The sequence below is a fragment of the Falco biarmicus genome, chromosome Z (assembly GCF_023638135.1).
Source record: "Falco biarmicus isolate bFalBia1 chromosome Z, bFalBia1.pri, whole genome shotgun sequence".
In the NCBI taxonomy this organism is placed as follows: domain Eukaryota; kingdom Metazoa; phylum Chordata; class Aves; order Falconiformes; family Falconidae; genus Falco; species Falco biarmicus.
The window spans coordinates 26,215,300-26,242,407 of record NC_079311.1 but is presented as its reverse complement, the minus strand read 5'-3'; the positions used below and the strand labels follow the sequence as shown (position 1 = coordinate 26,242,407).

Genomic DNA, 27,108 nt, shown 5'->3' with positions numbered 1-27,108 from the left:
TTGATGTAATTCCTTACTCTTCTAAGTATTTGAAAGAGCTATGAACACATTAAATAAAAGTGAAGAGCAGAGCAGCCAGGCTTTATATCAGCCAGGTCACGGCAGTTACAGCTCTAGACAGTCAGTTGTTATGCCCACTGCATTCTTCACACTCCCAATCATCCTCCTCACTGCTTGCCCCACCTCTGGAAACATTCAAGGTCAGGTTGGACAGGGCTCTGAGCAACCTCATCTAGCTGGAGATGTCCCTGCTCATTGCAGGGGGTTGGACTAGATGACCTTTAAAGGTCCCTTCCAACCCAAACCATTCTATGATTCTATGTAAGGTAGGTACAAATAGCTCCCAAAATAAAGACGTAATTAATTGAAGAAAAATGTAGCCTAAAAGAACCAATTAAAATGATGAAAATCTTTAATTTTATTTAGGTATAATTGTACGGACACGTGTATATACAAATACAGATCTTACGGGGCAGGGATTTGGGGTGGTTTTTGTTTTTTTGTGTGTGTGGGGTTTTGTTCTTTTAAACATTTTCTTTTAAGTTCATATAATGTAAGCATTTCAAAAACAGCACTCAATGAGTAAGTGCAAAGAAACTGCAAAGCAGGGCAGTACAAGCACAGGACCACACTGAGCTGGACTTTCATACCCAGATGCATACACAATGAGTGTCTTCAATGGGGTGTCAAGAGTAAGCATGGAAAGCGGATTTCGCAGACTCATGGGTAACCTCCAACATGCCAGCATCTATTAAACTGTACAGACAATGGCAGCAAGCCTATTGTAGGGAGATTTGTCTCACATCCGAGAAGCTCGAGGGCAAATGCATGGGAAAAACTCAGTGATGCCAGACCAGAAACAGATCTGCCCATTCACAGCTCCAAATTAAAAAAAGGAGGAGGGTGGGAGAGGAGGAAGGGCAAGAAGAGGGAAGCGTGGAGGGTTGTACATTAAAACTGGTGATTACAAAATCCAAGTGTAATGAAAGGAGGGGAAGAGTTAACTCTAAGCCTCTGAAAACAACTGAACCATTGCTCTCAGAAGGCAATGGATTAAGTTCAGTTTTGAGGGCTAGGGATGGGAATCAACACGTACAAATACAACCATTTTCCTTCCAAAGTTATATAGGAAAGGAAACAATCTACCCATCTACTCTCAGTATCTCCCAAATTTGTTTCTAGTTCTTTTGGAACCAGGTACATACATATATCGCACATGACACTGGCAAGATCCTTTCTAGAAAAAACTATTCCTGGAAACAAAAGCAGAAGGAAAACAGGAAGAAAAAAATTAAAGAAAAAATAAAGAAAAAAAAATAACAGAAGAGCTGTTATATCCCCAAAGCCTTTTTAGAAACAAACATGATACAAAAGAACAAAAACTAACACAGAAACCACAGGGCTCCAACATCAGACCTTTAAACACTGAGGACAAAACATTGATCATCAAAAGTCATGTTGTTCCAGGTCTTGACATTGTGAAGTCTTGCAATAGATGAATGATTTTCAAAGATGAGTTCTGTATGCTGCAGTGTCATGGCCACTTGTCTCTCAGTTCTCAGCCATGATCACACTTGATGCTTCAAAGCTCTGTCTTGTAATCAACACGTGATTTTAATATCCTGAAAGTCTATTGTTCTCACTTACAAAAGACAAATTAATACTTTATTATCAAACACTATATACAACAGAGGTTGCTAATAATACAGAATTTAAAGAACATAGCTTTACTTGTCTTTCCTCACCATCCAAGTAAGTACAGTACAAAACAATATTCTAAACTAACACGAAATGTTACCTTGTCTATTAAAGGATACATAGTATCCACTAAACCCACCGATCCCTATTTTCCCTGCTTCGCATTGCAGTGCCCTTGGCAGCCAGGAGTGCAGCTCATGGCAGTAAGTAAGCCACCTAGGCTGAGGGAGAACCAGTCCCTCAGACTTAAGCTGGGGAAGATAAACGGGAAGGGTGCAGAAATCCTCTTAATTTGCACCAATATCTGCATTTAAACCATCCAGAGATTTGCAATGCAACACAAAGCCCATCAGCATTTATGCACTTGGTATGATTGGGATTGCCTGATGCCATCAACCATCAAACTGACAGTGTCTAGTACACTCCCAGCCACACCACCTGGTTTTGTGGCTGCCTTGCAGCTGCCTCATGTGTGTTGTCCCTTAGCTGCTCAGGACGGCTCTGTGATAAAACAAAGGGGTGAATTTCACCAGGAGTAAGACTAGTGAAAATCCTTTTCTGTGGATAAACATACATCTTGAACTCCAACACCATCCAGGGACAAAGGATGAAAAATGAAGTCACCACTTCTACATTAAATTGGCACTATCGATATGACTGCCTGCAATTGCTAAAAGTCATTTTGATATGGTTACCAATCACACAATAGTATCTGTACTTTTGGTTAAAAATCCATTTGATAAGGTGCATTTTGATGAATCTCACCTCATCCAAAGCTTTTTAATTCCTTCCTACAGGAAGTATTACTGTGTGTACCAAGCACATCCACATTAAACAGAGAAAAGTACCAGACAGCCTGCAATGAGATGTTGACTTCCCTCATTGTTTAGACTGTGTGCACTTCACACTACAGGAAATTTCCTGCATTCCTCCTGTAAGCACAAGCCCTGCATTAATGACCATGGTGTATGACATCAGGCAAGCCCAGATCATAGTTTAGCATGCACAAACCTCCCTTTACACCTTAAAATCACTTCCCCCTTTCCTCCTTGTTTGAATAGCGGGCTGCTTCAACTTCTGGAAAGCTTTTCATCATTAAAAAAAAGCTCACAAAGTGCTGTCCGTTAATGGTATCACTGAGTTTTGTTATGGCAGCGTTTTTCTTCAGAATTAATTCGGAAAATCCTTGTTTGGCTTGAATGCGCTCCATGTTTAATTTCACATTTAATGTAATTATCACAGTTTTTGTTAGAAAAGCTCTGCTTCAGTCTTCGTCTGATATTTCCCTAGCTATGCTTAGCAGTCCAAATTTCATAGCAGCCTAGCCAAAAAACACCCCAAGGCTTGCACTTCCTGGCAAATGACTTGTAAAAGTTCTATGTTAGCCAAGGCTTAGATTCCTTAAACAGGGTCACTCCTAATTCCACCAAACAAGACAGTCCCATTTCCTAATTGCATCAAGGGTTACCACTTCTCTCACATGTTTAAATAGGACAAGCATATATACTCACTCTCAGCATAAAGTATATCTAAATAATGTATTTTCTATTCTAGTGGATTTTTAAAAAAATATTTTGTTAAGTCTTTGGGAGCCCATCTAGTTTATCTCTGGCTGATAAACACATTTCCTCTACTCTTCAAACTGTGCTGGAAGGGGAAAAGATAAGAAAATCAACACTTGAATTCATATTCCACACTTCTTTCCCCCCCCCCCCCCCCCCCCCCCAACCAAACAATGCTACTAGACTGTCCTGGATATTTTTCTACATATGGTTTATTCCCATGACTGAGGAACTTGCAGGAGAGACAAATCAAGAGCACACTGGAGATCCTGTGTCCTAAACATATTTCCTCTGGCCACTGACATCCTCTCTCAGTATGTATTAACACCCAGAGCAGCATCCAAGGCTATCAGCTACTAAGTCAGCGCTGGGGAAGGTCACTTTATTCTCAAAAGTGCCTCTGCATTTCAAGAAAAAAATTGTAGCACCACGGTGATTTGTTTTAAAATAAAATAATCCGGTGTGCATTATCCCCTTAAAACGAAATAACAGAGGCACTCACACCCCCAGTGAAGTTTCCTAAACCTGACCTTGCCTGCTGTGTGCTAACATTCCTAAATACTAACTTCTTCCTCTCACCGAAGACAGCATTTCTACTCATGAGCACAAACTCTACTGTCAAAGAATGTTTCAAAACAGTCCTGTAAGAAACATCCCATTTCCCTTTCAGAAGCCTGTTCATTTAGAAACTCCTGGAGGAAATGGTGTTATATTATATCTATTCTTAATATTTCCCTTCCAGTCCTGACATGGTGACACGATGCCTTGCATGATCATCTTACAGTGCTGAATGAGAAGGCATAAATGTTGTATCAGAGAGAAAAATTCTCTCAGGCTTTCATTCACTTTCATTATCCTTCACTGACTATGTCTGCCACTATTCCTTGTCCACATGGATGACACAGTGAGCTAACAGAGGTGACTTCTTAAAGGAGAATGCAGAGGAGAATAAGAATCACTAGTGTCACTATTATAGTTTGGCATTTTCATTTGGAGTCCTTTTATTTATATGGAGGGGTTAAGAAAGTCATAGGGTAGGTAGGGATGGGTGCTGAAGCTAGTTATCCCCTTCAAATTTTTGCTGAGTTCAGGCTAAAAGGGAGAAGAAAAGGGAAAAGGGAAAAATAACAATTTGACATCTGCAAAAACAATAAAGTCCCTTTCCTGGGATGAGCAGTTAGGTGGATCTTTGATGTTCCAAGACCCTGATATTTTCTGCGACAGGTTGCCGGAGCATACTGTGCTATAATATCAAAAGCATTGCCAGGAGGAACAATAGAGTTGCCAAAAGCCGGCTGGGTATCCTTGGTGTCTGTGCCGCATTCTCACCACGGGATGGCTCGGCTGACTCATGTACGGTATCATCTGTTCAAACAGAAAGCATACATTCCAATGAGATTTTGCATCCTTAATAAACTCTCACTGAGCCGACAACTGTAAGTAGATTTCAGTGCCTTTATGAAATAGGGCAATGAACCTTGTGCTGTCATTGACTTTCACAAGCGTGTAATACCTCATTATGTAACCAACTTGGGGCCAAGTCCTGCATTTCTTACTGGCAAAACTCCCACTGAAGACCAGAGGAGCAGAAAGTAAGTCTGATTTCAGCAGATTGAGGAATGAAAGATTCCTCTTCTAATAAAAGACTGTAGCTTTAGCTTTGGATGGCTCATTAGATAGCAATGTCAATAGGGAGGCAGCTAAATAAAAACACCCAGTTTTCAAAAAGGCTTGAAGAAAGAGTAGCATGTGCTCAGAATTAATTTCACAGTTAATCCCCTTACTGAGTTACAGATTTTGGCTCCTGAATTTGAAATGACAGCCTGTAAGCCCAAGCATAAGTTCCACTTCCACACATAAAATTTCCACTGAAGTATACTGCATCTGGGGATGCACAGGGCTAAGGGCAGTCTCCCTTTCTTGAAAAAAAATTTTAAAGGCTAACACGTTGCAATCTCTGATTTTACAGAATACATACTCAATCTGGAAAACCTCATAGGTTAGAGACTATCTTTTATGGAACAAAAAAATGCAGATTTACAAATATGCTGCTAAAACTAATGAAAAATGAATCAGCTGATTTGGGAAAAAAATGTGCTTATACATTAGTGGCAGAAGAGAACACAGCAGCAAATACTAAAGTTATGATACCAAATAAAGCTTTTAGTTTTTGTAAACTGAAGATCAGCTTTAAAGCCACAGCTTGTAACATAAAAAAAGGCAGGCAAAATCAAATTCACCATCAGTGTTGTTACAGGTGTGGTATTTTTCTCTTCAAAGCCATCCATATCCACAGCTATCTAACTTGGCTATTTTAAAAGTAATCTGTCTGAGGCTTGCCACAAAAAGCCAGCTGTGGGTTTGAATTTTCTTAGTACTAAATGAATGAAACAAGCTAAACCTTTTTAGAAAGTGTGAAGTGGCTTCAGAAGGTATTCATAAGTTATTTTAGAGTGCCTAAGTTTCCAGGAAAATTAATAGTATCTCACTACTTAGTTTAATAAGCTTCCCCATTTTATGAGAGATGTTGATGTATCTATGATATATCTGTCACGTAGCTCCCATCTCAACAAAATGCACTGCCAGGATTACACTGGGTGAGAGCGGTGCAATTCCAATTAAAGGCACTAAGGGAAGCAGGAGTCAGGACACTGGGATCACCATGCCACACTGGTATAAAGCCTTTCATGTTACTTAGCTTTAGCTAGAAGCAAGCTCCCTCCCCTTCATACCCTTGACACCTAGCACAAAAGCAGGTAGAGCACTTAGCATCATTTAGGTTAATAGGCTCTTCAGCTCTAGTTCAGTTACACAGCAAGGTGCACGGTAAACTGGATTAGCAATTTATCCTGTTTTTTTCCAGCACTAATTGATGCTACAATTACATCAAGCTTATCAACAGGTCTTCAGTGCTGCTCAAGGTAAAAGTATGAAAAACGAGTGCTGATCAGCTTTAAATATGTTCACATTTGTAAGAAAGAGACATTATCACATGAAAGTCTCACTGACGTCTGTGGAAAAGACTGGCTGGATTTACTTTGGTTACAGTTCCTCACCATGCACAGCCAGGAGACCCTCCCAGGCACTTGGGCCCTGAACAAGGCCCTAATATTCTTCCTCCAGAATTACTCCAAAGGCATCTAAAAATTTCAGTGAATGTTGGCTCCTGAAAAGTGCCAGCTCCAGTGGTTGTCAGTACAAAAAGCTGTTTCACATTTCACTTCTGAGCTACACTCTAGTACTTTGGTAACACCACAATGAGAATAAAGTACTTCACAAGAGCAGCTTTCCAATTAAATCATACTCTAAAATGTTACAGGGAAAAATATCCCTGTTCTAACTGTCAGCTCTACCTCCTTTCATATAGAGTCAGCTCTTCCCAGTTTGGAAACATTTACTCACTGCTGATGAACTAAAACTACAGAAGAGAATGATGTGCATTGCTTTCTACCTCTTGCATCATCAATAAAATTGCAAATAACTCTGAATTTGCAACATTGAATGTCAACAGTTTTGTCCTAATTACCTCCATGAGTCAGCATTAAAACACAGTAGGGCAGAACTAGTTTAGAGCAGTAATAAATCCTCATTCTCTTTGACTATCAGATACTGCCACGACTAGAACACTGGTTACTGCTGAAAAAATTCAACAAAAAAGCCCTAAACTAAACAGATTACTTCTCTTAAATGAAAAATACGGAGGTCTTCTATGATGTCATTTTTATAGAGCCATTCTTGACAGAAGAACTAATTTGCATGTAACATTAAAGGGTTTCTTTCAAGAAATCATCTGAGTTTTCTCCCAGCTCAGTCCCAAGGTTTCTGAACTTGTATATTAGAGCACACAATTAATCTGTGGTTCTTAAAGTCACTTTACAAATATGATTTTCCTTGGAGGTGCACAGTTGTAATGTTGCACAACCTTTAATGCTTGGGGAAAAGGTTTTGCTTTATTTTAAACACTGAAGGCAAGTGATGAAGAGGACAAAATTCCTGAGTAAAATTTGGAAGGTCACTGCTAATGACTGGGAATGCCAGTAGTAATTAGGAAAAGAATTAATTTGAGAGCTATGAATTTTTGAGATCACATGCTTCAGGTATAATTTTGCCCGACAGGCACAGCTGCAATTTTTGTTTAGGGACTTTTTATTTTTATTGTTAAGGAGGAAGAGAAGGGGAGGATAGGGATAGGAATAGGGCCAATTACTGTCAACACCTCTGAAACAAGTGTGTGGTCTCTATAGACCAGTTTCCTACAAATTCCCAAACAAATCCAGTGAAATTACAAGGGTTCAAAGATCACGCAAATGGTGATTTTTAAAAGAAAGGTGACAGTAAATAATCCACTGAACATTACCCTCCTGCCTCTCAACTCTTCTGTCTACTGTGGAAGAAGACAGTGGCAGGCTAGGGGAGAGCACAGAAGCAGAAGATGCACATCAGAGGCAGGTAAATTAGTACATGGCACAGATCACATGCAACAAGATCCAACGAGGCAGTGGCAGAAAAGTGTGACAGCAGCTGGCAGATCTGGGAATAGCTGTTTATCTAATGGTGACTGGTCCAAATAATAATGCAAATATACACTGATGTCAGGAGTAGAAATTTTTGGTTTCAAATCTTCTCATTAAAGCTATTATTTCCTCCTGGTAACAGAACCAATATTTCATCTTAGACAGCAGGATGTTCTTTGTATGATATTGGTTCCATGTTTTGCCTGCTGCTTTCTAACGATATGCTTTTGTGATGGTGCTAGTTAGGTATAACCATTCAGTGGGAAGTGAGCAGCACTGCTGAAAAGAAATGCTCAGCAAGTTCACTAAAAGCAGGCTTTTATTACTCAGATGATCTCTTTGGTAAACCAGTAACAGGAGAAATACACATTAATAAGCCCATGTTCACCACATAACAAAATGTAAAAAAGTGCACTGAGTTTCTAGATTCATGGGTTATCTAAAGATAGGGAAAGATCATCCCAATGTCTTCTGTAGAAGAACACTGTTAATAAAAGTACAAATGTACCTAATGTAAATGCACTCTCCTTGCATTTAGATTTGCTAAGAGAACACCTTCAATTCTCAAAAAAAACCCCACTTCTAAGAGAGTTCTGAAAATCCTCTTAAAGAAGAAGAATAAAATCTATCGCATATTCATAGGTAAATAACTGGGTAACTTGTGAAAGACTTATTGATACTTCTCTATAAATAATGACTTTCAGTTGAAGGAACTGCAAATAATAAAGAGCAAAAAAATAGTATGTTGTTTCATACCAAAGGGGAAGTCTCTTTCAAATAGCATAAGAGAAAAAAAAAAAAAAAACTATCTCGGCAATCTGTTCTTAAGGGTATGTGCTAAATGGTATGTGATTTTTTTCTGGTATAATTTGTTAATTTAACTGTGTATTTTAATTATTGAGACTTGAATACAACACTGTATACGCAGCGTAGGTACACATAAAACAAACCGGTATTACTACTATTGCAAATACTTCTCCTATATACCTGCCTAATTTTAGTGTTATAAGCTATCCCATTGAAGTTGGTGGGATTAATCACACCCCTAGAATTAAACATGCTTCTATTTGTCATAAACCTGAGCCATACAAACAATACATTTTCTACATAGTGACACATCAGCTTGATTGATGGTGGAAGTTGATCTAACTTTGCCCTGGGCAGATGAGGGGTTTTACATTGCAAGCATTATTCTTATTCTCATTCTTAAAACAGTGTTTTGCAAAAAAAGATACACATTCCCCCCCCAAACTTCAGTTTGCTTTAATAAAAACAGAATAGGAATTTTTATATATAAATATGTGTGTATATATATATTTCTATTTATATTTTTATATGTGTGTATATATAGACCTCAGAGTGTGTGTGTGTCAGCTGCATGCCTGTGTCATGCACCAGCAGTAAACAAGCAGTAGTTCAGATAGTCTTTTGAAACTAGATGAATTGTGCCCATCGACTCTATTTCTAGAACTTTGGGCCCAGTTACTAAGTAGAGTGTTTTTCCAACATGCTGAGTGTTTGATTTGGAAGGGCCAGTAATTTCAGGATGCTGGTGAAAACTTTACACTGGCACACCCTGTATTTTATTAAACCACATCATCCCAAAAACAAATAAAGCAATACTGTTCCTCCCCGGCATTAATAAAGGATACAGAAAATATATCATAAGTGATACTAGCACTGCTAGAAATGTGCAAAAGCTGAGCAGTTGTACCATACAAAGCATGCAGAGAGAAGAGGAAAAAAAGTACTGAAGCATCAGAGGGGTACACAAATTCATTAGAAGAGATTCTCTAAGCATACTAACCTGCTGGTTCTAACGAATTTTCTACTTTGTCGTTAACATCAAAAACACGATCATGAACACCTATAGTTTTCATACAGCTGTCTATAACAAAAATAGAGATAACAGCCAAATATGTTAGTAAGACACCCTTACAACTCCCCACTTTCCTTTTTTCTATCTATTTACTATATATAATTAAGCATATTTATATTTTAAAGTTTGTGGCACTTGTCCAAATGCCAGTATAGTCTTGCATTTGTACAACAGTTTAAGAAACAACAAGTTAGCAACTGCCATGTATTTAAAACAAAGTTTTATGAAAAATGGTAAGAAAATACGATGAAAATCATAACACAAATGTTGCTGTACAGAACAGATACACAAGATTTAACAGTTAAAAAAAAAGATTTACTGCTGTTTACCAGACCACGCAATAAAGCATGCACTACAAAGCCACCCTTGAAAGCTTTATCGGAAGAACTTACTTGCTGGTCGCACAAAGACCTTAAGCTTTAGACAGGATCTCCTTCCATTATCTGGGATCGCAGAAGCTGTAAATGGGGAAGAAGGAAAGACAAGTGGACGAGTAAGTGAGTGAGAATGGAAATCATCTTCTGTGCTAAAATGAAATATCCCTTATTCTTCCTTCATCTGAAGGGCTGGACATATTATACAGCCTCTGCATGTAAAGTCTCCAGGAGCACAAAGTAGCTTTGCTGTGCTGCAGTGGGTTTGCATGGCAAGGTTTTGGTAGTGGGGGAGCTACAGAAGTGGCTTCCATGAGAAGGTGCCAAGAGGTTTCCCCCATGTCCAATGGAGCCAACACCAGTCGGCTCCAAGATGGATCCACCGCTGGCCCATCAGCGATGGTGGTGGTGCCTCTGGGATAGCACATCAAGAAGGGGGAAAAAAATAATATCTGCACTAGTGGAAGACAGGAGTGAGACCATGTGAGAGCAACAACTCTGCAGACCCACAGGCCAACAAAGAAGGAGGTCAGGAGGTGCTCCCAGCACCAGAGCAGAGATTCCCCTGCAGCCCGTGGTGAGGCAGGCTGTGCCCCTCAGCCCATGGAGGGGCACATACCCACACTGCAGCTCATGGCAGACCCCACGCCAGAGCAGGGGGATGCCTGAAGGAGGATGTGACCTGTGGGAAGCCCATGCTGGAGCCGGTTTGCTGGCAGGACTTGTGACTCCATGGGGGACCCATGCTGGAGCAGTTTGTTCCTAAGGGACTGCACCCTGTGAAGGGACCCAGCCAGGAGCAGTGGGTGAAGAACTGCAGCCCAGGCAAAGGACCCACATTGGAGCTCATGGAGAACTGTCTCCCATGGGAGGGACCCCACGCTGGAGCAGGGGAAGAGTGTGAGGAGGAAGGAGTGGCAGGGACAGCATGTGATGAACTGAATGTAACCCCCATTCTCAGTCCCCCTGTGCCGCTTGGGGGAGGAGGTAGAGAAACAGGAATTAAGCCGGGGAAGAAGGGAGGGTTGGGGGCAAGGTGGTTTTTTTTTTCTGATGTGAATGGTAATATATTTTAACTAATTTCCCCAAGTCAAGTCTTTTTTGCCTGTGACGGTAATTGCTGAGTGATCTCCCTGTCCTTATCTCGACCCATAAACCTTTCATTATATTTCCTCTCCCCTGTCCAGTTGAGGAGGGGAGTGATAGAGCCACTTTGGTGGGCACCTGGCATCCAACCACCACATATGCAAAAGCAGGGGAAGAACTGCAGATTTTATTCTAACCCCTTTTTTGATTCTTTTACATTGAAGAAGTGAAGCACGTGGTATTTTCAATGTTTCATTATCTCCTTTCACCTTTCCACACCTTTTTCTCAAGAGGTTGTTTAATACAGTTTCTGCTGTAATGCAGATGTCTACTCTGAAAAATTACACTTCAGAATAATTAAGATCACTTAGAGAAAAGCTAGTCTTGAAACACTAGGCCATAGGCTTCAGCAACACAAAAAGGGATGAAAAAACAAAATCACATGGAAGGTGACAATGCTAAAAACAGAACTATGTATATAGTCCCACAAAAGCAGAAATACACACCATTAAAGTCTATAGCAAAGTCAGCCTCCATAAGCTCCAATACATCTGCCTTTGCTGAGAAAATACTTGCTTCAGTAAAAACATGATTCCTTGTGTTACATAACAGATCAAAACCAGCTTATTCCTTCTTTCTGCTCTCCCCCATCATTTCCCATTCAAAGTATTCCATTTTAAGAGTACCTACTGTATCAGAAGAAAAAGAGTAAGTGAAAACAACATGGCTAGCACTAATGCTAAAGATCATACACATAGGATTAGTGTCACCACCTAGTTATTTCCCAGGAACAAGTGCTGCTGTGCAAACTTCCTTTTTAGAATGGTGCTTGCCTCAAAATCCATGACCATAGGGAAACCAGACCGCCTGCCACCACAGACTGGACTCCCTAGTGTATTGTCTGCCAGTCTGAACATACTGGTAACCTTCACCAACATCTGCAATTTTGAAATTGCACATTGCCCTGCCATTCAACATGCATGCTGGCAACCAAGCAACTTGACTTGGGCATGCAGACTTTCCATTGCAAAAGACGATTTGCATACACTTTTTTTTTTACCCTTCCAAAAATCATCCAAGCTATAGCTGAAAAATATTGCCTGGAGCACTGCAAAGTAATTTTTATTTCATTGCATAGTCTCCTCCATCGTTCAAAAAGCTATGTATTAGAGCAGAACAAGTTCCATTTTGTGGCAAATGGCAACTATTGGAAGCTGTCTTGATTTACAAAAGATGATTGGGCCAGCAAGATATTAGTTTGTTCTGTTTTTCATGTTCCATAAATTTTTATTAATTCTGTCCCTGTTTGTGACAAATAACTAAAACGTGTTGTACACAGACATATGAATGCACACTCTGTCTTCATGCTCAGCTCACACTTGAAGCGCTCCTCAACTAACTTGAAATAAATTCCCTTAGTCTTTGATGATGTGTTTCCAAGGCAGGCGTCAGCTTTTTCCTAAAAAGAACCAGCAAACTCCGTACAAACACAAAAAAAGGAGCAAATTAAAGAGTCCAATACAGCTAATGCTGTGGTTCTGCACCTGTTGGTAAGTGCTTGAAAAATTGTTTCCTTCTTTTAATCAAAAGACAAAAGTGTGCAGAAATGATGCTCCCCCTTCACAATGACAAGCAGTTAAGAAGTGTTAACAGCTGGCTTTGCTATAGGCTTTTACTAAATCAAAGTCAACAAAACTCCCTCTACTAACATTTACAGTAACTGGTGTGTTATTTAGGGCACAATATTTGCACTCTGTGGTTACAGTCAGGAAATTGTGTCCTTTCTGTGGCCCTCATTGAATATATGCAACTGGCTAAATGCTTTGCTCAGCGTAAACAGACAGTTGTAGATTTCTCAAAAGATAAGAATACTATAGTCATTACCACATTACTAGCATAAAGGTGGAAGTAACATTTGCAACATTAGCCAAAATGTCCCTACAGTAATTTTATCACTAATGGATTTTTCCTGCTCAGAAGTTATTTCAGAAGTGCTCACGACACACATTTTTTTAAAGGCAAGTTCTAGCTTTGATGCCTACATGCTTTTGTTTATGTCCATAAAATAAGCATGTTTTGCTCACTGCTGTTTACTAGAATAGTCTGTTAGTCAGTGACTAACTAGCTATAACAGCTAGTGATTGGCCATGTTGTTTGGAAGAAAAATATTAAAATCTCTTCCCTGCTTAAATCTTTTTCCACCAGTCCTCACATGGGTTTGTAACTATAGACTATCTAATGAACTGCAGTCCTACTGCAACCACAGCACTTGCATTTCAGTCATCATCCCAGAAACTGACACTGTTTTAGCAATAAGTATGAAAAAGTGGGGCTTTTTTCCTTTCCAAGGAAATTATGTACTGTCAATGTCTGCAGTAAACCCAGAAGGATTCCTCTTTAATCAGTGTTTTACTCCTTCTGAAGGAATAATAATGAATAATAATAAAACAAAATATCATGAAAAACTATTCTCTCACATCTGCCTCAACAACCAAGACCAAGGTGATGAAGGGATATGCTATAACCTTTGGCCTTCCTGAGAAATTAAGAACTGCTTGCCAAGAAGCATGACTGCAATAAATTTGGCTTTTTATTTCCTTTTCTTTGCCTCTCTCTCTCTCCCTTCTTCTTTTCATCTTAAAAGAAAAAACACAGACCAGTTGAAGTTTTTGCCTTAAGACCGGATGTATCACCCACAGGGAAGAGTCAGGTTGGCTCATATCATTTGTCCTCCTCTCACACACGTCACAGTTACTTTGTCAGTATTGTTCTGTTCTCTTTTCTGTCTTCTTTATTCTGCAATATTTTGAACAATATCCTATGAAAACCATGCCTGTTGAACTAAGATGTCCAGGATATGACAGCAACAGCTGGAATATTTTTTTTAACCCTCTAGCTCAAGGTATTTTTTCTCCAAATGTTCAGCACATAACACATGCTTTCTACTATGGAAAGCCAAGAGCCCTCATTAAATCTGGGGTTTTTTGTAAGTTAATGCCTCAAAGCTTGAACTAAAGTTGAAGTTTTTAAGTCCTACTCTTCTACATTAAAGTAGCTTTAATGGCAAACCCTTGCTAAAGAGGACAAACTCCAAATCAGGGTGGTATGTTTGACAGTAGTTGACTAAGAGCTACAAAGAAACACCAAATGACCAAAGCAATACAGTAGAAAGGATACACTGCACATATAAACATTTACTAAGAATGAATGCTAAATATGTTTTTTCTGGAGCAGCCATAATGCTGCAGCTGTGAGCTAACAAAAGCTAGGCTTACATGAAAAATTGTGGGATCAGTTTAAGCCAAAGCTCTCCTATCAAACTGACTGCAACTGGAAAAATTCAGGTCTTGACTTCAGGACCTAAGGGTAGGGAAGTGCTTTAGCAGAAGAAAGTTCAGTGATTTTAAGTTGTTTTCCTTTCAGGAAAGATGGGTTTCCAATGCAGCAGAGTCTGGCAAACTCCCTGACACTCTCTTGCATGCTTGCAAGAGAGCAACATTGCTGAACGCTGGAAAAACAGAAAGAGAACAGCTCGCTGTCAGATGGGATCTGTTCTAGTTGCTCCCCAGGTAAACCAACTGTTCCTGTTGCTACATTCCACTGAAATTAGCTACAGTATATGAAAAGATGTCCTTTCTAGGTGGTGCAAAGAGAAATTTCATTCTCCTTTCTGCACAAAACCAGGTGAGCCCCTAAGGCTTTGGTATAAGGCTTTTCTACTTGTCCATTTTAAAGGTGGTATTAGCTATAAAATAGAGGCCAGTTCTAAAAGTAGGAAGCCTCTGATGCTAATGGAACCTGTCCCATGCAACACTTTCCATTTCAAAAGCCAAAATTCCCAAGGGAAAAAAAAAAAACCACAACCCTGAAACCTTGCTGCACAGCAAAAAGAAACTTCTGGAAAAAAAGATCCCTTATAAGGAGCAAAGGAGGTTATATCCTCTCTTTTTTCCCATGAATGATACTAGAATAAAAAAGGTCTAACTGGTTTAGTTCATGTCAGGATGAATCACAATGAAAATCAGAGGGGGGACTCCGTAGTGTTGCTGGTTTGAGCTGCTGGTTCCTGTATGTCATTACAATTCCTGTGACACTTCACTTCTCCCCTCCCCTATTTCACCTTTACCAGCAACTTCATGACAATCTCCTGAGTCTCTCTTTTAAAGAACATGTTACAGACTTCATGGTTGCATAAAGACTTGGCATTAGAAGGAAGTACATACTAAAATCCCTCTGAAATGAAAAGATATATATGAAAACACCTCAATTATTATAAAAATAACTGGTTTGGTCTCTCTTTTTTTTTTTTTTTTTTTTTCTCCCAATAAGACAATTCCACGGTTCAGGAGACATTCAAGTAATGATCTCCGTGTTCTTGAGATGAAAATTTCACCTCTTTTAGTTGAATTAGAAAAAAAACCACAAACCACCCATGCAATGAACTAATGCACATAGGACTAGATCCAAGCTGGATCAAAAAAATGGCCCATAAAGACAAATCATATGACAAAACTGAACCAATTCTGGTTACCATTTTTATACCCTGTAAGGAAAGGGAGTGAAGAAAATTATTCTTTCCTCATCTAAAGCCAAACCATAAATATCTCAGTATTTGCTAGCTATATTTAAATATTGGGGAAAAAAAGAAATCCTGCTCCCTTCATCCCACTACTAAACAGTCCTCTGCTAGAAAACACATGGCACATTCTTAATATATTAGATATAAATAACAGGTTAGGTCCTTCCTCAGTCTGAAATGGCTTAGAGGAGTTATTCAGTGACTGCAGGAAGCCCCAAATAGAGAACAAGAAGTAACATACACAGAAAACAGTGTGTGTGGGGGGGTTTCCCCAACAGTTTTGCAGTTGCATTTACTATGTTAAATCCCAAAAACTCCTTAAAGGAGTCATCAAGATATGGCCCAATCAACTTACAAAGTAAGCTAATTAAAAAGTAAATACACAAAAAAGGTATTAAAATTTCAAAAGTAACTTGGTTATGAGGACCTGCTAGTCATGTGACAAAAGCAGTAATTAAGTATTCCCTTTCCTGAGACAGGCAGCAGTTTGGCTGGCAACTGAGGCTCAGTTCCTAACCTAAGAGCAAGTTATTAGGCTGCCGCATATAAAATCTGTCTCAACCATCCTATTTACTGATATTCACATGTAATCAGTAGCTTCCTCTCCTTGCTTCCTCACTCATTCTTAGCTTTCTAATTACAGCATTGCACCTTTTCCTAAAACGCAAGTCCTGGTATAGAAAAAAAGAAATAATACATGCAATTCAAATCCTCATTCAGGACTACAAATATTTTTAATATTCAAAGCACAATCCGCTATGGGCCCTATTAGCAAAACTGGAACCGTTCAGTGTACAAATAGTGCTGCCTTTATCTAAGTCACTCAGACTTGGTTTTAGAATGAGGGGACACTGGTAAAGAAGCGTCCTTTCCTCACATGGAAACCCAACACCCCTCACTGCATCTTCTCGTGGCCCTGATATAACATGCTGCAGACGTTCTGCAGATAATAATTGTCTTACTACTTTGTATTTCAAGTTTCTTTGAGTATTCTCTGAAGCAGTGCTCATTAAACACTGCAGACACAAGTCTGTTCTCACTATTTTTTTTTAACTGAATTGAATGTTTTCTTCTGCTTTCTGCTAAGATGCCCTGCAAAAAACTTCTTGTAGAGAAGGTCTGACAAATGACACCAAGATCTCACCTCAGTTCACTGCAGATCTACTACTACCAGCACCCTTTCTGTGTTACACAAATTCTGGCACTGGTAAGTGCTTCACAACCACAAGCACTTAAGAGAACTACTTCGGAAGCCAATAGGGAATTAATTTTGAACTTATCCCTAGCACACTAAATTGAGATGCCACATGCATTTAGCTGGAGTAAACACCTAACACTTGCTGCCCAGTTAAAAGGGTTGCATGTGTAACTTCTGTAATCACCTGAGAAACACCTCAAAAAGAGAACCTGCAGCAACCCCATACACAGGACACTGTGTGTTGTAAACCAGAAACTCAATGTTTATGCAGTCCTCCCACTCTCCCAGTCTTGCAAGTTACAATCTCTTCAGGAGAAAATATTTATAGCTGTGATTTGCCTCTAGCCCTTTCAGGCACAATACCACTCCCATTAGTCAAATGCAATATCCAGGTAACCTTATACAACCTGCAAATCATAATTCCACCAACGTGAAGTGTTTCAGCATCCAATATCTTCTGTCAGCTACAGAGCTTTAGAAAGTTTTATTTTTAAGAACAGTCATCTGCTTCTTTCTTTGTAAAGAAATCAGTATGTGTGAGAGCATTAAAAATGCAGTTTTCCATTATGTTTGCCACAGGCAATATTTCTCGATTTGTGCAAGTCAAAAGAAAAAAATAGCCTATTAGTTGTTAGAAGAGCTGAGCCTTTCCCTTGTAGGTTTTCGTGTGATTTACCATACAGCACAAATGTATGCAAATTAGCCAGGTAAATGCAGGATTAGTTATTAATATTCTTCTCAGACTTTAGATAGAAAAAAGTTACAAATTTGCATAAATGTTACAACTGAAAAAGTCTGCTAGAATTTAATAAAACACTCCTTTGTGCACATACATGAAGTAAGATCCATATCTAAGGACAACAAAGTGGTCTTCAAAATTATTAATCAAAAAAAGAAGCTACCTGAAATTATTTACTCATAATTTTATCCTTGTAAATGTTAATAAAAAATTAAAAATAGATAAATACTGGTCCAATGGAAACTCCAGCTTCTACCAATACTTGAGTTTAATTTGAAAGAGTCTTTGCATGTCTGCTCTTTCATTCCAACATACCAGCAAAAGTTTTGTTCTGGTAGCATAAACATGACTCTATTCTGAGAAAATTGAAATATTGAATATCCATGACTTATTCATTCCTCAGACCTAATAATTAAGCACACTTCCTCAGTAAATCATAATTGAGCTTATTTGTATCTTTGCTACTGCTGAGTCTACCATGTGTCTATATTTAGTCATCACCAAGATGAGACCACACAAAAAAAAAAAATACTGAGCAAGTTCAAGTCTCAGAAATCTCAAGCCAAGAGACAAAGAAAGAATATTGCCTGGAAAACCACCTGATCTAGGACAGCCAACAACGCTTGAAAACTAAGAAAAATTACCTAACAAGGAAAAGAAATAAACAAACAGATGCAAGGTCACAGCTAATACTGCTTATGGCTTAGTACAGACAAAAGTACTATGGATACTATCCAAATGAAGTTTTAAAATTCATAGTATTAGAAGGGCACTTAATACAAATGCGTATTTCGCTTTCATTCTGCATGCTCAACTACCTCTGTATGAAGGTAAAAAAAATCCTATTGTATTTCTGTACTCAACTCCGTGTGTGTGTATATACATGCCTACACACATACAGACATATTCTGCACTTTATGCAAAATATAAATCATGAAGTGCACCACAATGGAGAAAAAGACTTGATAAAAGCCGTGTGCACAACACAAAGAGAAAAAAGATTGTGAAATACTACTTTTATTTCCTAATGTCTTATACCTAATTTGCACTGGCTTTGAACTGTGTAAAAGCACTGGGTTATTATGGCCTCTGTCACAAGTGACTATATTTCTGAGACCACCTAAAAGCAGCCTAGGAAATGGAAATGACTTGCCATACAAATGCTATTTTAGTGAGAGTTCTTGGAAGAAAGCAATACATAGTTACTGTTTCTGCATTAGCACTTAATGTTGATTTAACCGACCTATTGCAACTGCTTGGCCAGAAAGAATATACTGTTTCTTGCAGTTCCTAATCCATTGCAGGTTATACACCTAGTTGAAGGCTGCATGTATGGGAAGTAGGTTTCAGATCAAAGTCATACAAAACAAAATCAACATGTATGGTAAGAGATGTAAACCATGGACATGCAGTTTAATTAAGCCATTTGCCCAGTACTTCCTCTTGGCATGATGCAGACCTGCATCTCTCTCAGGAAGGTCCCTTATCTGCTCTAGAGGGTGATTCAATGACGAGACTTCTCTGTGTTGGCCTGGCTGGTGTACTGAAGTCAGACTTCTAAAGCGCAGAACATCAAAGCATCTCAAAGCCCACTCCTTCACAGTGCTGGGTACCTCCAGAGGTGACCAGCAGCTGAGGGCTCATCTGAGGCAGACAGCATCACTTTGGATCCTGTCCAAATGTTTATTATAGTCATACTGTTATCATCTGTCCTCTCAAGTTGCCAAGTCCAGTTGAGTTCAGGAAAATACAAAATCACCTCAGTGCAGGGCAGCCGATATCCTTCACACCTTCAGGAGGACAAAGCAGACATTTCAGCTGCAGAAGGACCCAGCCCTGTCTCAGCTGTTCTCCTAAACCAAGCCCTGAACCAACACAAGAACTAAGCTCAGCTGTTCTTGACAAAGACTTTTTTTTTTTTTTTTTTCATAAAAGCAAGAACAGTTATGTTTGTTTATGAACCAGGGCAAAGCTGTCAACTAACTGCTGCCTGAGCTTCCTAGAGAATCATTCTTGCCTCTGTGGTACTTTTTCTCATTAAAAAACAAACAAAGCTCAGCTGGAAATAAATGAAAGGCATATCCTACCCTGAATGGACTTTTAGTTGTGAAATATAAGGAGCTACAGATGAAGAAAAGATCATATAGTTGCTTACACACAAAATATTTGCAGGTCTTCCTCTCATATAAGGAGCTTTCTCTTTCATAAATGCAAACTGTGTTACATACCATAAAATTAGGGCTAACGTTTCTGCACTAGCACAATATAAATTACTGATGTCATACTTTTCTATTGCAACAAACCAACACTTATTAACTAGAATGAAATAAAAACCTCAGATCTCATTACTGTTTTCAGCAGCATTAACAAAACCAAATACAGTTATTGTACAATATTAAGACTGTATTAGAGTAAATTGCTAATAAAACAAGTTAATACTATCAAATAGAACACTTAGAGAAAAATATATCCTCCTCATACTTTTCATAAGCACTTTTGTACTTTGATTTTCCCTTAGTATCACTAGAAACAAAATGTTTTTCTTCAAGCAGGCTATCTGTTTTGCTAATTTCCATCTCTAAGAGCTAGGCATAAGTAAATCCTTTGAAGAGACATTATAGTCTTATTAGAAATGACCTTCTCTTTTTGATCTTTAAAGCAACATGTTCACCCACATGGAATTTGTGGGTTTTGTATCATATTACTAAACCTTATATACTTTAATGGACTTCATATTATCCATGTCTAGCTCTACCACTGCTGACAGTATAATCAAAGCAGAGAGAAGCATTCTATTCTAGTCCATCTTCATGGGCTTGCCACTATCTTTAAAATATTTAGAAACATTTCTAGCTTCCTATGCTATGCTTGTAAATTTTGTCAGTTTATAAAAATACAGAAGTAATTATAAATGTTGTATTATGCTAGGTGTGTGACATGTACATACACATGAAAAGTTACCTCTGCTGCCTCTCCTAAGCAAAGCAACAAAATACCTTGTTTGTGTTTTGTGAAGGGGGAAGATGATGTAAAGTCAGGAAGAGATCTTCAAGAAGCTGCCTTAGGGTCAGGGGAAATTCGGAAAGAAAAGCACAGACAGAGAGGTTGTATTTTGTTGTTATTTAAAATGAAGGCAAGCAGTGTGAATAACGCAAGTCTGAATGTGTTTGAGTGCTCATGCATGCCCAGAACTTTGCAAATGCTGCTTAGAGAGAATACCATTGCTCAAAAGATTTCTGAAGGGCTTTTTCTCTTGGTAAAGCTCTAACAGTGCCTTGGCACAGCCTTTACAAAAAATGCCTTTATGTGCACAGTCAGCTCTTACATCAATAAATCCAAATTTGTGCAGGATGAAAACCAGATATGAAATTGGAAAGGTAAGGTTTGTAAGGCACATGACAGACCACTGTAACTCAAGCTACGCTGAAAAGTAAAGATTCTCAAGGCAGAGACTGTCTGTTTCATTACACCTACTATGGTGGGGTCCCTGGTCATGACCGAGTAGAGTACAAACACAGTAACAGATGCCAGCACTATATTAATACCAGTACATCTCTATCAGGTGAATTCCCAGTTTGCTCATGTCCTGCAGAGGGACTATTGAACCTTCAATCACTGTACCATATGAGCCAGAAATTTTTATCTTTCTTAACTCTTCGTTTTGTCACCTTTACCATGAAAACTTCTGGAACACATCAAGCTGAAGTTTTCTCTTTAACAAAAATTTGTCCAGTGTACCAGGCAATAGCAGTTTTAAACTTCTGGATCCTTGCTTCTTTCTTTCACTTGTCTAGCTTCTGTTCAGTGCCACAAGTCACACTCATGCTTTGAAATCCATATTTAAAAAAAGCCAACCTATGTGAGAATAGCCCCAGCCTCATCAAGTAAAACTGCTGCCTTGTCAGGAATTCTAAATGTTTCACCTGTGCCACAAAAGGACTGTAGACTGTCATAACTATGACTGTGGGAAAAGTCTAAAACACCCATGGGACAGCTAACCTTTCATTTTACTCTCCACAAATTATTTCCTTCTGTGTTTTTGTTTTTTTTTTTTAAGATTAATATATACCACAGGATGTTTAGCCCTATTTCCAGTGATCATTCCCAGATGAACTCAAAATTATATATATATATTTGTACACTTTTCTACAACTGGGACTCAAAAACTTTGGTAGCTTGGAAATAATTTCTTAAAAGCAATGAATACCACATCAGACTGCTGAAATACACAGGTACCTCTTGAGCTTTTCTCTTCCTGAATGCTGTAACAATTGCTCTTTCAGAACAGAAGCATTTCTCCACCTGTCTTCCAGAAAAGCCCATTTCACACTAACAACCCACCCAAGCAGATTGGGAATTGCCATTTCTCTTTGCCACCTGCTACTTTCTGATCTAAGTGAGCACCTCACAACTGCAAGTTTGCTCCTCTACTCTTTACATTTTAACCAGTTAAAGGAACTTGTGTAACCAAGCTGTGAGCGGCTTCTAATACGTGCTTCCCATATGTATCTAAGATCATACATACGGAAAACATTATGCGATAACACAAAACCACATACTTGAAACCTCCTTGCTGAAACATATTTCACTTCAAAAGAGATGGACAAAAACTCTGCCAAGTTAACTTCTCTCAACCACACCGTATCTATCACTGCTTGATTTAAGTGCCTCTGACCTAATGTGATGTCTTCACTCCTCAGTGGGTGGAGCCTTCAAGCCTGGCCATACTGGAGCAACACTGGTAGTCAACTGCACAACACCTATCCCATGTTCTGTAATTATGAAGAGCTACTTACATTTGTATCTCAGTTCCTGGCTAGTCCATATCAAAGAACATCTGCACTGGATATAATTCTGGTAGCTGCGCAGAGCTGCACAACAGTGTGCATCAAATGCTTCTTTCCTCTCATGTTTACAAGAAGGTTCAGTGTACTGAGTTTCTCTAAAGAAGCCTGGATACATGCATTTACCTTAGCATGGAAAAGAGTCACTCTAAGTCCATGTACCATCTCCTGGAGTTACTGCAGCAAAACATGCAGCACTCAGAGAAATTCCCAACTGAACAAACAAAACACTTGTCTGAGATCAAATCTCTCACTTTGGGGTGGGAGAAAGCATCAGGTCTGCAAATACATGCACGCTGTTTGATCTGGAGTCTTAAACAAGGGTAGCAGATGCCTCCATACACATCTATGAATTATATGATATGGTTATGTTGGCTGGATGTCAAAAGTCCTGAGGATGCCTACATGGATGCTGCAGTACCAGGTAAGGCAGGCTGTGCAAGCCTGCTGCTTGCCCATCCCGCTCTCACAGCTGCCTCAGGTGCCTACTGTCCTGGAGCATGGAGACACATGGGATCCAGCATGCCCCAGCAGGACTTCCAGCCAGGACAACAGTGAATCTGGGTCTGTCTCATGGCCTCTTTTGGAGACCGCATAATCAGAATCAATGACACAGAGGCATTCTTCTCATTCTGTGTTGCTAGTTAATTTTTAGGATCTCTTTAAGTTTTCAGTTCATCTTTTAGGGGTCACTGAATAATTTGTTCTTTAGCCAAGCAAGAGTGCTTGTGGTACACTGCTGCATTTTTCTGTTCTCCCCTAGTGAAATATCCTGCAGAGACAAGAATATTTTTTTCTTGGATCAAGTTTGTTTTCTTGTTGGTTGTTTTTTTTTGTGTGTGTTTTTTTTAAAGCCCATGAGGTGTGTAATCAAAGCTGGCACTGGAGCATCCTAATTACAAAACCCAGCAAGGAACTTTTGCACACATTTTGTGGACTTCAGATTTCTTGTTCACTGAATCTTCTTGCTGAGAAAGTAGAGATCATGAGAAAAGTTCAGGAGACAGAACCCAGATTCGAAGTGAATCACTTTTCATTTCTGCCTTTAATACCAAGATCAAATAAAGAAAAAATGACACTGTATTTGTAACATATTGTACCATTTTTGTGTGAGAAAACATCCTGAACTCCTCAGAAGGATGACTGATGTGGCGGGGGGGAAAGGAGATCAAGGTTTATGGTTTTGTTTTGTTTTATTCGAAAAAATCATGCATGTTGACACATAGCTGCAGAAAAATTGTAGTAGGTCTGAATGACTACCAGTGCTAGCTGCTTTCTGCTGAGCTGAAGTGACCATTTTCAGATCCTTTCAATCTGTGGTGAAAGGATCATTACCATGCTACTCCCAGGAAGTCAGTCCTCCTGCAAGTGAGCTCCTTTGTTATGAATATGGAACAGATGGAACCAAATCTATCTGCTCCATAGGAACAAAAACACTTACAACCTAGCTCTCTCTATTAAAGACTCTACTTGGCTCCTTTATAGCATTGGCTTTCTGTGCACTGCTGTGAGGTTTTGACTTTATAGAAAAAGGCACTTCATAAAAGCAATAGTTCCTACTCTTAAACTAAAAGCAGCCTAAGAACTGCAAAAGATGAATGCATAGTTTAACCCACGTGGCTCCTTGGAGATATGCAAATATTCGATTACTATTTTTTTAAGTTGAGAAAGGATTTTTTTTTGAGGAGGAGGAGGAAAAATAGCCATATATTGCAAAGACGGTGCATCAATGGCAGTGAAGTACATAGATGGCAATACGCTGCTCGCTGCAATAAAGGTTGAATCTAACTATGTTATTGCAAGAGGCAACATGGATTTTGTTTGTACGTAGGTAAGTGTGGATCAAGATGACACTTCTGCAAAGAAATCTGTATCCATCTTTAAAAATTGACTTTTTGGTAAGAAGACAACCCCCCCTGAAATTAGGTCCCCACCATGAATACAAAAAAGATTTAAAGCATCAATTTGTCTCCAAATATTGCCTCTTGTAGGGCCTACTCCCTAGATTTTAACAGAAACTATATCAATTCACACCAATTAACTTTGTAAATCAAAAATATGTATAAACTGTAGTTGAAACCAATAGATTTACGTACTGACTCTGCTCGTTAAGCAGGTGCATGTAGAGTGTCTGTCACTTCTTTTACTGTTAGAACAATAATGAATGTTTATTCTTAGCTACATGCACACAGATATGGTTTATATCAACTTCTCACAAAAACCCATACAACAAAAGTCAGAAGCCTCCTTTACTCACCATTTAATATGTTAATACATTTACTTTCTGTCTGCTTTTTCAGAAGTAATTGAAAAAAGGATTTCTATGGCAGGATGCTTTGATTCTAACTAAATCAAGTTGTCAGCCAAATCTCCCCCCACCAGTGAAGGCACAGCTTGCCTGAAGTCATAACCTTTGTTAGTGGAAGGGAGCTGGCCTTGAAACAGATCATGAAGCAGATGTTTATGCCAAATCAGAGTCTAGGGATACACAGACTACGGCAAATAAAACTCTTCTCCTGTCTGTTCAATCATTTCAATTCCCTGCAGTGTGAAATATGAACTTGCCAACAAATGGCCGGTGCACTATTCAGCACAGCAGGGAAAGCAAATGCCAGAGAGGCACCAAGGACTGGAAAACTCCTTCATTAGGTCTGCTTTTCAGCCCAAGCCTCAGCAGTGACATGTGGGAGCCACTTCCAATGGAAGATGATGGTGTTTGTAAAGACAAGTTTCCATCAGCTCCAATTACAGAAATCGTGTGCACTTGCTTGGGGGAGGAGAAGCTTCCTACGTCTGTATGCACAGACCACAGCCATTAGCAGCTTACAACAAAGGTGGCGGGGTTAAAAATATTTTTCTTTAGTATTTTCCCACCTGAGATATGACTACTGATAAAAGGCCCACCTACAGCCTCTAAAAAAAAACCTAAAAAAAAATTTCATCAGCTAAATGTCAGGGCTCTGCTACACAATTTATGACAAAAGCACTACAGGAGATCCCACTGCTGAGTAGTGGAGCATTTTCATACCAAGAGAGGGTACAAGCCCTGCTCTCAGCACCTCTGTGGAGCATGGCAGGACTCAGATGGCACCACAGCAAAAGGCCAAGACAGCCCAATGCTCCAGCACCCTGTTATTGGTCTCTCCATCTAGATGTTTCTGTCTGATTAAAGCATTACCTGTCTAGAGACACACACTTGCTCTTGAGAGATAGCTGTTTGAAAGTAGTTAAAGGTAAAAGAAACCTTGTACTTTCAAGTCAGTTTCCATCCCCATCAACACTACAATGACTCTTTTATGTGTTTCTAAGCTAACAGTTGCACTTTGTGTTAAAAGGAAGAAACCGCTAACAATACTAGACTATCTTTGCTCTTGATTATGGGAAAGCAGAAATGGAGCTCAAGGTGATAAAGAATATTGTATTTGCACATTAAAAAAACACCCAAACAAACAAAAAAGGTAAAATACAAACATACCATTCAAAAGAACCTACTGACAAGCTTTCAAGATGTTTACAATCTGCAATAGAGATCACATTTTCAGAAGAACTCAGTGCTTCATGTGAAAAGCATTTTAGAAACCAGGCCAAATCTTTGGATACCTAAGTGACAGCTAAGTACTTCTAAAATTATGACTCTAATTGGGAATGCTAAGCACTTCTGACATATGGCCTGTAATATGCCATCTATTTATTTTACCTATTTTTGGACTAGGATCAAGGAAGAACAGAATTAAAGTTGCATATGTGCAATTTACATAGAACAAATAACAGATATTGCATTTACCCTGGGTTTAGTTGTGTTGCTGGTGGTTGCTTTTTTTTCATTTTCTTTTTTTTTTTTTCTTTTTTGAAAATTTGTGTATTCAGGTGCATTTCAGATCAGGCCCCTGAAGTCCAGATTCCACTTAAATGTAGATACACCGAAATCTATGTCATTTTCAATGACACTGACTTGACTGATGGTCAAGTCAAAAAAGACCATGATGATCAAATAATCTGCGTACACAGTTGTCAGATTTTTTTTTTTACAAGTCCATTGAAAATGAATCAAATTGATAATTTTTAGCATTCAATGCACATATGCTATCTCTATTTACTTTTCAAACCCAAAGCAAAACTATCACTGTGACATTCATGTCTATAAATAAAAAAGCTGTTTCTTCATGAAATATCACAAAAAAACACCACTAATTTTTGTCTTTTTTCCCCCTCCCCTCACAGAAAATTATTATTTCAGGGTCTTCCTCCTTCAGCCTACAGCACAGTTGCTGAAGAGCTAGGGCAATTTTGGGAGAGTTTTGTTGTTGTTTTATTTGTGTGGCTTTTGTTGCTGACTTCTTTGTAGAATACACTTGCACTTAAAATTTCACCTCATTTTGATAAGGGTGAAGTGCAGATTTAAATGTACTTGTTAGCACACAGAATACCATATGCTGTTCACAAGCACTCTGTGAAACACATATATCCTTGTGGAAAATCCAGTGAAAAACTTGTGTACTCATACAAGTACCAAAAGTCCAATTTTAACATACATTTCTAAAGCACAGTGTCCCTCATCCTCATAGGTGACACAGTGCTGAAAATTTTCTCTTCCTTTTCTGCCTGCATCTTAGATGTGGCACCAGTTCCCCAAAA

The 27,108-nt window shown here is 38.9% G+C and overlaps 1 protein-coding gene across 1 annotated transcript in view; it reads right to left on the bottom strand.

Annotated features, from left to right (window-relative positions):
* Positions 1–394: 394 nt before the first annotated feature.
* The window catches only part of EFNA5 (ephrin A5), a 212,944-nt gene continuing 186,230 nt past the window's right edge, over positions 395–27,108 (bottom strand). Inside the window, exons 3-5 of the mRNA XM_056325373.1 lie at positions 10,046–10,111; positions 9,582–9,662; positions 395–4,625 (exon numbers count right to left, since the gene is read on the bottom strand). Of these exons, the coding sequence (XP_056181348.1) occupies positions 4,504–4,625; positions 9,582–9,662; positions 10,046–10,111 (269 nt within the window). The 3' untranslated portion in view covers positions 395–4,503. The remainder of the gene's footprint in view (positions 4,626–9,581; positions 9,663–10,045; positions 10,112–27,108) is intronic.